The sequence below is a fragment of the Narcine bancroftii genome, chromosome 4 (assembly GCF_036971445.1).
Source record: "Narcine bancroftii isolate sNarBan1 chromosome 4, sNarBan1.hap1, whole genome shotgun sequence".
NCBI lineage: Eukaryota > Metazoa > Chordata > Chondrichthyes > Torpediniformes > Narcinidae > Narcine > Narcine bancroftii.
The window spans coordinates 208,757,182-208,772,641 of NC_091472.1; the positions used below are offsets into that span (position 1 = coordinate 208,757,182).

General features: G+C 44.9%; 1 protein-coding gene and 1 pseudogene across 2 annotated transcripts; one reads left to right on the forward strand and one right to left on the reverse strand.

Annotated features, from left to right (window-relative positions):
- Positions 1-15,460, reverse strand: part of LOC138761560 (zinc finger protein 721-like) — a 69,631-nt pseudogene that overhangs the window by 52,027 nt on the left and 2,144 nt on the right.
- Positions 210-9,278, forward strand: LOC138761536 (uncharacterized). 2 transcript variants are annotated; one of them, XM_069933834.1, is made up of 2 exons: positions 210-624; positions 1,939-9,278. In XM_069933834.1, the coding sequence occupies exon 2, from the start codon at positions 6,390-6,392 to the stop codon at positions 7,794-7,796; it is 1,407 nt and encodes a 468-aa protein (XP_069789935.1). In that variant the 5' UTR covers positions 210-624; positions 1,939-6,389; the 3' UTR covers positions 7,797-9,278. Both variants share the same exon structure in this region, with proteins under 2 accessions (XP_069789935.1, XP_069789936.1).

The following is a 15,460-nucleotide window of genomic DNA, read 5'->3' on the forward strand; positions in this document are numbered from 1 at the left end:
CTAAGACAGAAGGAGGTGTTGAGTAGAACAGAAGAATATGGCCAGATGAGAACAAAGAAATAATTAGAAATATCTGGGGTATGAATTGATTTCTGAAAAACAACAGGATATTCTGGCCTTGAGGATTAAGATGTGAGCTCTACAACCCGGATATCTGCAGAGCAGGAAATTACTTGTGATAAATCTTATGCAAGAAATCTAGCAAAGAAAGCCAACTTTTGTTCGGTATGATAATGAAATCTAGCAAAGGAAGCCAACTTTTGTTCTGTATGATAAGGTTGAGCTATATAAACTGTAGAGACTGGACAGTAGAGGTCAGTCTTGGGGAATAGCTCACTGTGCAGGTGACCTATGAACTAACGACTGAACCAGAGCTCTGTTAAGCTTTATTCTTGTGCTGTGTAATAAACTGATTGTTGAACCGAATACCTTCTCCTATCACTTCATTTAATGAACACGCTGGACTCAGAAGACACATAGACTAAATTAAGGGTAGGGTAAAGCCAGAGTCCGACAATTTGGTGACCCCGATGCGATGAAGATGGAGAAGTGACGGAAGAGAAAGAGATGAAACGACGGTCGATTGTGGTGTGGTGATAACAAGTGGCCACTCAACAAAAGGAGGTAACAAGATGCCTGTTTAAACGAAGATCTGCTATTGGCAATGATAAAATTGTGTGCTGTCACTACTCTGCAAAAGTCCTAGTAGAAGCCAAGGAATAAAGCTTAAAAAACCAGGGATTAGAGTCCCCTGAAAAACCCAGGGGTTAGAGTCCCCTGAAAAACCCAGGGGTTAGAGTCCCCTGAAAAACCCAGGGGTTAGAGTCCCCTGAAAAACCCAGGGGTTAGAGTCCCCTGAAAAACCCAGGGGTTAGAGTCTCCTGAAAAACCCAGGGGTTAGAGTCCCCTGAAAAACCCAGGGGTTAGAGTCCCCTGAAAAACCCAGGGGTTAGAGGCTCCCCTAGAGAAAATGGGGGTTAGAGGCTCCCCTAGAGAAAATGGGGGTTAGAGGCCCCCCTAAAGAAACTGGGAGTTAGAGGCCCCCCTAGAGAAACTGGGAGTTAGAGGCCCCCCTAGAGAAACTGGGGGTTAGAGGCCCCCCCTAGAGAAACTGGGGGTTAGAGGCCCCCCCTAGAGAAACTGGGGGTTAGAGGCCCCCCCTAGAGAAACTGGGGGTTAGAGGCCCCCCCTAGAGAAACTGGGGGTTAGAGGCCCCCTAGAGAAACAGGGGTTAGAGGCCCCCTAGAGAAACAGGGGTTAGAGGCCCCCTAGAGAAACAGGGGTTAGAGGCCCCCTAGAGAAACAGGGGTTAGAGGCCCCCTAGAGAAACAGGGGTTAGAGGCCCCCTAGAGAAACAGGGGTTTGAGTCCCCTGGAATAAAAACAGGGGTTAGAGTCCCCTGGAATAAAAATGGGGGTTAGAGTCCCCCTAGAGAAATAGGGGTTAAAGGCCCCCTAGAGAAACAGGGGTTTGAGTCCCCTGGAATAAAAACAGGGGTTAGAGTCCCCTGGAATAAAAACGGGGGTTAGAGTCCCCCTAGAGAAATAGTGGTTAGAGGCCCCCTAGAGAAACAGGGGTTAGAGGCCCCCTAGAGAAACAGGGGTTAGAGGCCCCCTAGAGAAACAGGGGTTAGAGGCCCCTGAAAAAACAGGGGTTTGAGTCCCCTGGAATAAAAACGGGGGTTAGAGTCCCCCTAGAGAAATAGGGGTTAGAGTCCCCTAGTAGAGACAGATATAAAAGTTAGAGTTCTTGGCCAAATAGATTTAGTGAACATATTATATAATAGTTACGTTTTTTAGTAGTGTGCTAAGTTTTCCTTGTTCGATATTGTATAATAGTTACTTTTTTTGTTAGTATTGCGCTAAGTTTTCCTTGTTCAGTATTGTATAATATTTACTTGTTTTAGTATTGTGATAAGTTTTCCTTTTGTGTTTGTAGGAAAGTGTGAAGTTTCAAGGTAAATTGACGGGGGGCGAAATTCTATCAGGTGAGAGACTGATTGAATTACGAGGTCTGAAGGGAAAAAGATAGGAATGTAAGATGGAAGGAGAGGAATGTCAGGAGTATGAGGGATGTGGATGGATTCCTCCATCTGTAAACCAGCAGTGGGAAAAAACAAGGAATCAATTAATGGGCGGACTATCGAAGGGAGAGGAAGTAAAGGCTATGAAACGGTACGATCAGATATGGAAAGAGCTGCAGAGTCAGGGGAAAATGCCGCTAGGATTAGGAAAAATCAGGCTTGTATTGTACTTAGGAGAAGCCGAAAGGGAGGCGAAAAAGGAGGTAAAGGAACATGAGAAAGAGGGACAAGGGTCTATCTTGAATAGAAGAAAATTTAAATGACAGAAGGAAGCGAAGGAGCAGAGGAGAGCATATTTACATAATATGACATTGGCTTGCATGGCTGTGGAAACAAACCTTCAGCATGCTACTAAAAAGGCATCCCCTATCACAAAGGAGAAAACGGGGGAGGAGAAGAAGATGGAGGGTTATGGGCATTGTGCAGGGAGGTGGGACTAGAAAGGGGTGTTTGGTTCGGTGCGGACTAGAAGAGCCTAATGGCCTGTTTCCGTGCTGTAATTGTTATGTTATATGTTATGTTATGAGATGACAGGGGAGGTTAAGCCATCAGCCCCGCTATATCCAAAGTTACCAGAGACGTTGCCACCACCTTATCCGATTCCCCAGATGCCAATGATGCAGATAAGTGAGGGAATAGTGAATGTCACTGAATTAGCAGGTCATGAACTCCAGGAGGCGAAGGAGAGACTTAAGAGAGTTATTCAGGAAAGGGTGGAGAAAATGAAGGAGTTAACGAAGGAAATACAGAACGATGTATGTAGAGCAAGGGAAACTAGTATGCGACTAGATAAAACAGATGAGAGAGAGCAAGTACGAACCCTTGAGAATGCCTTCTCGTTAGGAATGTCAGAGGATCACTCCACCCCCACTCCTCACAATAGACAACAGGAAGAAGAGGAGACAATGAGGGGAGGTGACCCAGTGAGTTTGAGATGGCAGCGTGAGAGAGGTCGGGATGAGGAAAGTGAGATAGCGAGTGTGAGTGTAGAGAGCGAGGAACAGCTGGTCACTATTAGGGGAAGAATGATCACACACAAAAGACGAGGTCAGGGAAGCGCTCGCTCCTCTTTGGGATATGAGTTGCGAGGCCGGGAGGAATTACGTCTCCCAGAAAGGTTTAGACAGATGCCGCTAATTTATAAGGGACCGCAAGTTGGGGAAAGGTATCAACCCTTCTCATTCACCAATATGAATTGTATTTTGGATAAAATGCCACCTCCTACTGAGGGAGGCGGAGCGTGGATGAAAAAGTTCTGCCAACATATGATGGAACATAAGATAGCCATAGGGGATTGGAGAGCATTATTAGGGAAACAGCTTGGGCTGTGGGAGATACAGCAGGTAGAAATGGTCACAGGAACCACTAGGTGCCCTGATGCCGAACCATTTGCCAAACATGCTATGGCAGTAGGAAGTGCAATGCGAGATAAGTTTCCCGTTAGCCCCGGTGTCATGCAGTCCCTGACCTTTTCCATTAAGGAGGATGAGGAGATCTCGACCTTTTTGAGTCAGTGTAAGGAGAGTTGGACGGATAAAGCAGGAGTACACCCATCCACAGAACCCTTGCAGACTACACTATTTAGGTCTGCAATAACGAGCGGGCTGCCAGCTGTAGTCAGGGAGGCGTTAGAGAATAACCCTGATATTCCTGGTTGCTCGACTGAGCAATGGGAAAAACATTTGGCCCATCACATGAAGCGTTATGGGGCTAAGCAAAAGGAGGACAAACAAATTACGGAGTCTGCACAAGTGCAACTCCTTAAGCTTCAATTGAAAGAGGCTAGGAAAAAGGCAAAAAAGAATCCCTCAAAGGGTGCGAACCAGATGATTCACAAGCCACCACAAGGGAATAATACGAATTGGCACCCGGCCCCAAATTAGGCACCGGGTCCCACCTATGGGGGCAGGACTGGAGGTCCAATGGGGGGAATTTCGAGTAAGAGGGAGAAGTTGGGGTGTTCCACGAATGCAGCCAGCCGTATGTTTTGGATGTGGTCAACCAAGACACTGGAAGAGAAAGTGCCCCCTAGCATGGGGTCCTCAGGGCACTGAGGGAAGGAGATATGGACCACCACAATATGAGCCTTGGGTCCAGCCCCAGAGATCGTCAGTGCCACCCCCGGTACATCAGGCACCCCATGCGGCTCTAGCTCCGATGAGACAATTCCCATTGCTGACGGAGGAGCAATGTTGCCCACAGTGACGGGGCCTGAGCGCCCAAAAGCAGGTTAGATTGGCAGACCCCTTCCTGCAGATTAAAGTGATGGACATGGAAGTATCCATATGGGTGCCAGATTTTCAACACTTACTGGCACTGAGTTTCAATCTAAAAAGTCATCCTCTAGCATCCAGTTGATAGGGTTCTCGGGTACACCAGAAAATCTGCCGTTTTCTACACCACTAGTCACTTCTGTGGCAGGACAGACTTTCACACATCAATATATTCTGTTGGCAATGTGCCCTACTAATCTGTTGGGCAGAGATCTGCTGGTCAGGTGTGGAGCATCGATCCTTTGCGGGCCTAGTGGAATAGAGGTCACCTTTCCAAATGGATATTCAATAAACTGTTCATTAACTACCCTTTGTTCCATTTCTCAGATGTTGTTGTCAGCTGCTGCAGGATCCGCGTCTGAGGGACTATGGGCTGACATTTACTGGGGACTGATGGAACCGGAGAACCCACAGAAGGGAGGGCTGCTAAAGCTTTATAATCAATGGAAGCCGTGGATCCAGACGTTACACCCTTATACCCCTCCCTCAGACCCCCTCCATGTTACCCTCTTTTACAATAGAGATGGGGATGAAATTCATCAGCATGCCTTTTATGAAGAGGTAGAGGGCATGCAATGGGAGATTAATTCGGACTACACAGTGGTAGGAAAGGAGGGAGTGGCCGCTACGGTGGCACTGACATCTGAGTAGCTGGAGTGGTATGTGATGGCCGGTGAGGCCATTCCTCATGTCACTCTTGCAATTGGCACTAATCACCAGGCAAAAGATTTGGGACTGATGTGTCAGAACTTGATATCCTTGAGGGACTGGTCCGACACTCAATTACCGACAGTGCAGTTCTCTCTATCTGGTCAGGCGTATAGGATTTTGTACCCTTCAAATGATTGGGTCCTCCTTGAGCATAGACAGATTGAACGCTTTCATGGTAGAGAAAGGATGGATCATCCCGACTCTGCCCCTTGTTAGATTCTATCCCTGAGGACCTTTGGTCAGTGGGACCAGCAGACGTGGGTTTTTGCCAGCAGGTTGATCCCATAACATTTGAACTTTCAGATTATACTCCCATTTGGCAGACACAGTATCCCCATAAACCCGAGGCTGAGGTGGGTCTGGCAGATACCATTGATGGCCTTATGTATTCAGGGGTGTTGGAACATTCGTGTTCAAATTGGAATACACCCATCTTACCTGTTCCGAAACAGGACACGGGCAAATATCGGATGGCCCATGACTTAAGGCGGATTAATGGTATTGTGCGAACACCCACAGTTCCAGTACCGAACCCATATACCGCCATGACTGCTTTAACTCCAGACCACAAGTGGTTCTCTTGTATAGATTTAGCAAATGCTTTTTTTTGTTTGCCACTGGCTGAACAGTTTAGAGATGTGTTTTCCTTTACGTATAGAGGTATAAAGTTATGTTATACTCAACTCCCGCAGGGCTTTATCTTATCCCCAGGGATTTTCAATCAGGTTTTGAAAGAACAGCTAGGGGGGCTAGTACTGCCAGGTGGGGTAGTTCTGATCCAGTACGTAGATGATATCTTATTGGCAGGACCTGAGCCTGTCTCCTGTTTGGAGGCCACAAAACTCCTGCTAGTGCAGCTGTTCAAGGCAGGTTTTAAAGTCTCTCGTTTAAAGTTGCAATGTTGTAGACAAGTGGTCTCCTTTTTAGGAAGAATGGTCTCAGCGAAAGGTACAGGGATATCCCCTGTGCATCGTACAGCGATACTACATCATCCAAAACCTAAGACAGTTAAGGAAATGCTTTTGTTTTTGGGTTTTACAGGTAAAAGTAGGCAGTTTATCCCATCGCATGGTGAGTTGACACATCCACTGCGAACATTGGTGAATGAGCAGGGGATGAGGAATCTGGGAGCTACACCTGATTGGACTGCACAGGCTGAGATGAGTTTTATTCTACTTAAGCAAGCTCTTACAACCGCTATAGATTTGGCGATTCCAAATTATAGACACCCTTTCTTTTTGGCTGTTTCTGAAAAAGCACACACATATTGATATGTGAATGGTGTCCTTTTTCAGAAAAAAGGGGGTGGAAGATGTGTGCTCATGTATGTGAGTATAACACTAGATCTGACTGAAGACAGACACCCACCATGCATGAGACATGCAGCAGGGGTAGCAAAGATTTTACAAAAGGTGGCACACATAGAGATGGGACATGCCCTGACGGTATTAACAACACACAGTATTGTAGCATTTGTGAGCTCGACAGCGTTTACAATGACGTCACTGAGGCAGACGAGACTGGAAAAGATCCTGAATGCTCCAAATATTACATTTACCCGTGAAGGCATTAATATGGCAGACAATATGGGAGAGGGAGAACCACACTGTTGTGAAAAGAGGGTTCTAAGGGATATTAAAATAAGACCTGATTTACAGGCTTCACCCTTGAGAGAACCAGATGAAACCTTATTTACAGATGGTTGTTGTTACATACATCCCACGGACGGATTAAAAGCTGCCTATGCAGTAGTACGGAGAACCACAGAAGGATTTGAAGAAATTATTACAGGGACAGTGATAGGAAAGGAGTCAGCACAACTGGCCGAACTACAGGGAATGATAGCAGCATTAGAATGGGCAGAAGGAAAGGAGGTAAATATATATACAGATTCGGCATATGTGGTAGGGACAATACAGGTTGAGCTGAGTCAATGGATTAGAAGTGGGTTTTTAACAGCAGCAAGGACCTCAATTAAACATGAGAAGGATGTTAGGAAATTGGCTGAGACCCTCTTGAAACCGAGGGCACGAGCAGTTATTAAATGTAAAGGCCATGATAAAACAGATACGATGGTAGCTCGGGGAAATCAGGAAGCGGACACGGCCGCAAGAAGGGCAGCAGGGTACGGCCCTCAGTTTATTATGCTACAGGCAGATAGAACGGCACATGACTTATTGCCACCTTGTGAAGTAGGAGTAATAATTCAGGAACAGGTGAAGGCATCACCCCAGGAAATGATGGTATGGAAAGAAAGGGGGGCAACCGAAGAGCAAGGACTGTGGAGATCAATGGACGGTAGGCTAGTATTACCATCTGGACTCATGAAATCCCTCCTGGAGGAGGCGCATGGGTTAACCCACTGTGGGAAGAAACAGGTGATAAGGTATTTGGTACATTGGTGGCACCCCTTCCTGCCGGCGATGGTGGAGAATCATAACAGAGAGTGTAAGGTATGTATGACATATAATGTCAAGGCGACTGTGAAACCTCACGAAGGACAGTTTCCGTTGCCTAAGTTACCAGGGCAGGAAATTGTAATTGATTACACAGACATGATAGAGAGGGCAAGGGGATATCGATACCTCTTAGTAGCAGTTGATGTGTTCACAGGTTGGCCTGAGGCAATCCCTGCCAAAAGAGAAGATGCAAAGACAGGAATTAAGTTCCTAATCAACCAGTACATTCCTATACACGGGTTTCCTAGGAAGATCAGGTCAGATAATTGAAGTCATTTTAAGAATGAAGATTTACAGGAAGTACAAGCGATGTTGGGGTTAAAACATGCCTTTGGAACGGTGTATCATCCACAATCCCAAGGAAAAATGGAGAGAATGAACCAAACAATAAAAGGTAAGATCGGGAAAGTACAGGCACGGACCAAATTAAATTGGGTGGATGCGCTGCCCCTGGCATTGATGTCAATAAGGAGTTCGGTAAGTTATGTGACAGGATTTACTCCATATGAACTACAACCGGGGCACCAGTTTCCGGGACGAGGAGCCGGGATTCAGACCACGAAGGAAGAGGCAAGTCCAATGAAATGTAAGCTTTATTATGATAAACTAACGGCTCTGGTATCAGCTTTTTCACAACAGGTTACAAGTACCGAACAGAAAGATGAAACCCCAATACCATCAGCCGTGGAGTGGGTTCTGCTAAAGGTGATCAAGAGAAAGTGGTCAGAGCCCAGGTGGACAGGACCCTAGAGAGTGGTGGAAAGAACATCCCACGCAGTTTGACTACTGGGAAAAGGAGAGACATGGTATCATTGGAGCCAGTGAACAGCAATGGACCCACCTACACAGACACTGGAACAGATTTGAATGGAGATGACTGAGAACCTGTGAAGCAACTACGGACTAAGAACTTTTTGAACGGGTCCCTTTAAAGAGACTATTGGATTACGGTGACTGTATTTCAGTATTTGAAGTGATATTTCTATATTGAAGTCAACAGAATTTAGGGGGCTGTGATGGACACTATGTGGGGACTATGGGTGATGTTACTCCTAGCCCTTGAAGGGTCTGGAGAAGGAAACAACTGTACAAAGTGTTTGCAGTCAGCCTGGGGGGGCCCATAACGAATTGGAACAGTACTTTGCGGATTGGACTGACTTTCCTGAACACATGATGAAGGGCCACAGTATGCTGATTACAGTAGGTTTATTTGTCTGCTCCCCAAATACAAAAGAGAGGATATGTATGAAACAATTTAGTAGGAATGTTAAGGCAAAAGGAGGTGTTGATTAGCACAGGAGACGATGGCCAAGAACAAAAAGAATCCTGACAGAGACTGTCAGAAACAAAGAGAATGGAAACTAACTCAGTAAGAAGGCTAAGACAGAAGGAGGCGTTGAGTAGAACAGAAGAATATGGCCAGATGAGAACAAAGAAATAATTAGAAATATCTGGGGTATGAATTGATTTCTGAAAAACAACAGGATATTCTGGCCTTGAGGATTAAGATGTGAGCTCTACAACCCGGATATCTGCAGAGCAGGAAATTACTTGTGATAAATCTTATGCAAGAAATCTAGCAAAGGAAGCCAACTTTTGTTCTGTATGATAAGGTTGAGCTATATAAACTGTAGAGACTGGACAGTAGAGGTCAGTCTTGGGGAATAGCTCACGGTGCAGGTGACCTATGAACTAACGACTGAACCAGAGCTCTGTTAAGCTTTATTCTTGTGCTGTGTAATAAACTGATTGTTGAACCAAATACCTTCTCCTATCACTTCATTTAACGAACATGCTGGAATCAGATGACACATAGACTAAATTAAGGGTAGGGTAAAGCCACAGTCTGACACTATCCCTTTGTACAATGATTTGCTACTGGATGGATCCAGTGGCTGGAGAAAAAAGGTTTATGCTCTGATCTCCCCTAGTAGATTTCCTGTTTCTATGCTATCCAAGTATTGTCCTTTTAGCATTTATCGTGAAATTATAAAGGAAGGAATGAAATAATAAGGTTTAAAAACCCTTGGAACAACGCAACCTTGAGAAGATTCTTGGAATTCAGTGTCTAGGGAAGAGGTGAAAGGTTAAAAGTAGTATCGTTTCAGTGTCTCACAGACTGGTACTGACTGCCATAACCTTGGGGTGCCTCAGGGCAGAGTCAAAGAAGAGTGTGCAGGAATGAGAGAAGAGATAAGGGGTCCTGGTGTTTTGGCTGACTCTGAATATTGTAAACTGTCCCTTTGTTCAAACAGCATGTTTTTCAGCCATGATGTATAATCTATGAGACACCAGGCTTGTTGGGGACAGGGAGGGGGGGTGGGGGGAAGGGTGCTGTTTGTCCTGCCAGTAACTTTGAGTATGCTATACTTTCAAATGTACGTGGCTGATGTAATCCTTTCCTCTTACTACCTTGCTTGAGTATATAAATATCCAGCGCATCCCCTTGCAAGATGGAGACCCTACGAGACAGCAGTAGAGGGCTCTTCCAGGTAGTTGCTACCTAATAAAGAGTTAACAGAGATTTCTGTGTGCTGTGACTGCATCGGAGCGATGAAAACCCACGACAACAAAGAGACTCACAGCATCCAAGTGCAGTATTTCTTCTGCAAGTAGAACCCTTTACGTGGGTCAATTGAACAAAAGTAACCTTTACTCTTTTTGGTCACGATGTGATCTTCTAATTTCTCTATATTAACAGGAGGAAGTCAAAGAGGTCGCCGACGTATTCATCCCTCAATAAGTGCAGGAGGAAATCTGACAGTTTGTCTATAACCACATAATGAGGCCAAGTGGGTTTCTCATTCCCACAAGGAGGTCGAAGAGCTCTTCTCTCTTGTGCTGCCTTCTTAAAATGGCCTCCAGAGCAAACTGCCTTTTCAATAAGATGGTCACATGGTCTCTGCACCTGGTTTCTCCAGGGCTTCTTTCCTTCACTCTGAAAATATACTAAATTTAGGAACCTGCTGTCTTCAAAACCTGCTACAAGTTCACGGTCACTTTCCAACACCTTCAGGTTTTTGTTATATCTTTTCTTAAATTGGCACACAAAGTGAACTGAAAAATGGGAGCACATCATAAGGCCAAGATGCCAAAAGGTTTCTTCTGTGTAGCTGCGATGCCACTTTCAGGAAATTATGTATCTGAATTCCCAGATCCCTTTGTTCCTCCGCACTCCCCTACCATTTACCGTGTATGTCCTACCTTGGTTGTTCCTTCTAAAATGCAGCACCTCACACTTTTCTGCATTAAATTCCACCTGCTGCTTTCTGGCCCATTTTTCCAGTTGGTCCAGTTCCCTCCTCAAGCTTTGAAAAACTTTTTTGCTGCCCACAATGCCCCATTCTTAGTGTCATCAGCAAACTTGCTGATCTAATTTACCACATTATCATCCAGATCATTGATATAAACATCAAACAATGGTCCCAGCACCGATCCCTGAGCTACACCACTCACCACAGGCCTCCAATCTGAGAAGCCACTATCCACAACCACTCTGTCTTCTCCCATTTAGCCAATTTCTAACCCAGATTACAACCTTCCATGGATACCTAGTGTCTAAACCTTCTGAACTGGCCTCCCATGTGAGACCTTAACAAAGGCTTTACTAAAGTCCACGTGGACAACATCCACAGCCTTTCCTCCATCTACTTTCTTGGTAACCTCCTCGAAAAAAAATTGTTAAAAATGAGCTACCATGCACGAAACCATGCTGATTATCCTGAATCAGCTGTTGGCTCTCCAAATACCTCTCAGAATATCCAGCAATAATTTACCTACTACTGACATCAGGCCCACTGGCCTGTAATTTAGTGGTTTACTTTTGGAGCTTTTTTAAAACAATGGAACAACATGAACTTCTGGCACCTCACCCATGGATAAGGTTGTTTTAAATATTTCTGCCAAGCCCCCTTCAATTTCTACACTCGGGTCCCCCAAGGTCCGAGGGAATATCATGTCAGGCACGGGGGGTGGGGGGTGGTGCAATTTTTCTCCTTTTTTTGCTGTAAGACAGCATGCACCTCCTCCTCTTTAATCTCTATGTTCCATGCCACTGCTGTTGTTTTCCATTCCTTCCTTATACACCATGTCAGTTTCCTGAGTAAATGCTAATGGAAAAAAAACTGTTCAAGATCTCACCCATCTCATGAGGCTCCACACAAAGGCGACCTCTCTGATCTACTAGGGGACAAATTTGGTCCACAGACTAAAAAGGCCACATTCAAACTTGATTTTAAAGTTGCCAAGTGTGAGGGCACTTTATTTGAATGCTCAGAGCATTGCAAACAAAGTGAATAAACTTTGGCACAAATCCGTCCACAGGGGTGCGATTTAGTGGCTATTTCACAAATGTGGTTGCAGATTAGAGATGATTGGGAATTAAATACCCAGGAGTATCAGGGAATTTGGAAGGAGAAGCAGGAAGATAAGGGAGGTGGGGTAGCACTGTTGATTCAGGATGAGATCAGGGGGACAGTGAGAGATGATGTAGTTTCTGAGGAGCAGAATGTTGGATCGAACTGGGCAGAGATTAGGAATAATAAAGGGATACTGGTGTGAGTGGTCCACAGGTCACAAAATTATAGCATTACATTGGCACAGGTCGAGGCATTTTAAAGGACCTTCAGGCAGCTATATACTGCTGCATCTGGAGATAACATCACCCAGAAGGTGCTTTGGAAGTCATGAACAAAGTCAAAATCTTCAGGTCCCAGCCATTTTTATTCAATGTCCATCAAGGTACTGGTCAGATAGGGTCCATCCGGAACCAGCTAGTGCAGCAAGTACAAAGGGGAAGTGATCCAGGAGATCTGATGCAGTCTAGATGAAAACTCTGATGTACAGATGCAGCAGGCCGACTGGGGATTATACAAACACAGAGAGGTGGACCTGCAAAGAAAATCCCCATTGGGACAACAATCTGGACTCCAGTCGTCGATGCAACCTGCAAATTGGAGGGACAACATCTTGTATTCCATCTCCACACTCTCCAACCGACAGCATGAACATTGATTTCCAATATCCGTTAACACAAGAAATAGGAGCAGTAGGCCTCCCGGCCTGTCGAGCCTGCTGTGCCAACCATTGCTGACCTGATAATAAGCTCATCTCCACCTTCCTGCCTTTTCCCCACATCCCTCAATTCCCTTACTATGCAGAAATCTATCCAACCTTGTCCAAAACATATTTACTGGGGTCACCTCCACTGCTTCAATGGGCAGCAAATTTGACAGGTTCTCCACCCTCTGGGAAAAGTAGTTCCTTCTCATCTCTGTCCTAAATCTACTAACATAGAAACATAAAAACATAGAAGATAGTAGCAGGAGTAGGTTATTCGACCCTTCGAGCCTGCTCCGCCATTCAACAAGATCATGGCTGATCTTAAAGTTCAGTACCCCGTCCCCGCCTTCTCTCCGTAACCTTTAATACCCTTATACCTGAATCTTGAGGCAATGTCCCCTAGTTCTGGACTCCCCCACCAATGGAAACAACTTGCGGATCTCATTCTTATCTCTGCCTTTCATAATTTTATGTTTCTGTGAGATCCCCTCTCATTCTTCTAAATTATAGCAAGTACAAGCAAACGATTCACTCTCTCCTCAGTGGCCAAACCCTTCACCCCTAGAATCAATGTGGTGAAACTCCTCTGCATTGCCTCAAAGCCAGGATATCCTTCCTCAAGGAAGGAGACCAGAACTGCAATCAGTGCTCCAGATACAGTCTCACCAGTACCCTGAACAGTTGCAACAGAACCTCTCTGTTAGTAAATTCAATCCCTCCAGCAATGAAGGCCAACATCCCATGTGCCTTTGCGATATCCTGCTGCACCTGCAAATCAGCCTTTTGTGATTCATGCACAAGATCTCCTAAGCCCTCTACACGTCGACATATTGCAATCGCTTACTATTTACCGGTAAATAATACTCTAATCTTCCATTCTTCCTTCCAAAGAGGAGAACCTCATATTTGGAAACATTGTCTGCTGGAGATAACGTCTGCCGGACCCTTGCCCCCTCATTTTACTCTCTCTGCAGATGCTCTGTATCCTCTCCTTGATTTGCTTCTCCACTCAATTTAGTGTCATCAACAAACTTAGACACACTACACTGTTGCCACTTCCAGATGGTTCATGTGAACAGATGCGGACCCAGACAGACCTCTGCAGCACTCCGCTCACCACCGATTGCCAACTAGAGGAACACCCCTGCACCCCAACTCTCTGCTTTCTATTGGTTAACCAATCCTCAATCCACACTGATACATCTCTCCCAACTCTGTGCATCATTATCTTCTGTGCAAGGCTTTTATGCAGCACTTTATCGAACACCTTCTGAAAACCCAGGTTATCAACATCCATCTACTCCCCTGTATCCACCGCGCTCATTAGATTCTCAAAGAACTCCAGTAAATTCGTTAAACAGGACCTGCCTTTGCTGAGTCCATGCTGCTTCTGCCTGATGGATCCATTCCTCTCGAGATTTCTTCAGCATTTTCTCCAACTACAGATGTTGAACGAACTGGCCTAGAATTCCCTGCCTTTTGCCTACATCCTTTTTTGAACAGTGGTGCTACATTCGCCATCTTCCAATCCACTGGGACCTTCCCAGATTCGAGATTTTTGGAATATTATCACCAAAGCCTCGACTGTAACTTCTGTTATTTCTTTCAGTGCCCTTCACTGTTCCTAATCTCTACCCTAACAGACTCAACATTTTGCTCCTCAGATCTTACATCATCTCTCACTACAGCCCTGATCTCATCCTTAACTAAGAGTGCTGCTCAACCTCCCTTAACGTTCTGCATGTCTTTCCTTATTACCTGATATCCTAAGATATTTAATTCCCAATCCTCTTAACTCCTTCCCTCATTCCTATCCTGCAGAGCCCCACCCCCTGCTTTCTCCAGTCAGAGGGAAACCCTCAGCCATCTCCCCTGTCCTTTCTTTTCTCCCCTCCCACCTGTATTCACCTGGGACCTCTTACTAGTTAGGGTGTGCCCCTGCCCCTCCAGCTCTCTGTGTGTTTGTATAACCTTGGTTGGCCCGCTGCACCTGATCATCAGATTTTTCATTTAAACTTCCTCGGATCTCCCGGGTCACTTGCTCTTTGTACTTGCTTGGCTGGTTGGTACGGATGGACCTTGTGTGACCTGTACCTTGGTGGATATTGAATAAAAATGGCAGGGATCGGAAGATTTTGGCCTCATTCTGGTCTTTTGAAGCACCTTCTGGGCGACATTATCTCCAGACCCAACAGCATGTTGCTGCCTGAATGTCTTTTAAAATGCCTCAACCACTGTCTGTTCCACTGTCATGTGACAGTTTTGTTGAAGGTGGACCTGTGGTTGCTCCAAAACCAATACAGCTGCATAAACAAACTTTTAATGGTTTTGTAAGGGGGCATTGTGTGTACATGTACCTATTCTTAACCAGTTTGGCAGGGAGCAGCCGTTTTTCTTTTTAAATTATTTTAATAAAAAGCATCCAAACAAAAAAGGTATAATTCAACATGATATGGACAGTTGCACAAACTATATAGGACATTCTGTTTAACAGTAACATACATAAATTGTAAATCATATCCATAATTCATATTCTAAATAGTTTATACCTTTGTAGGAAAAAACTCCAATAACACAAAAGAATGAATAGTAGGAGAAAAGCTCAAACCCCTGACCGAACCAGATGCGATATACGACTGGTGTTGAAAGAAAAAAGTAAATAAAATAAAGAATGTGGGAAAGATACAAGTCAGACAATTTAATTACAATGAGTTAAATTATAAAGTAAGATTGTGAGGCATAAATTACCCCCATAACTTCTGGAATCCAATATCTGAATTATGAGCTGCAGAGCTTTTAAAAGATTTTGACAAAAGGGGCGTTAATTAATAGGAGAATCAGTATAAATGCCAACAGAATATCCTGCACTTAAA

What these genes read in the sequence shown, in the direction of transcription:
- LOC138761536 (XM_069933834.1), top strand. Translation starts at nt 6,390, where the DNA reads ATGTATGTGAGTATAACACTAGATCTGACTGAAGACAGACACCCACCA.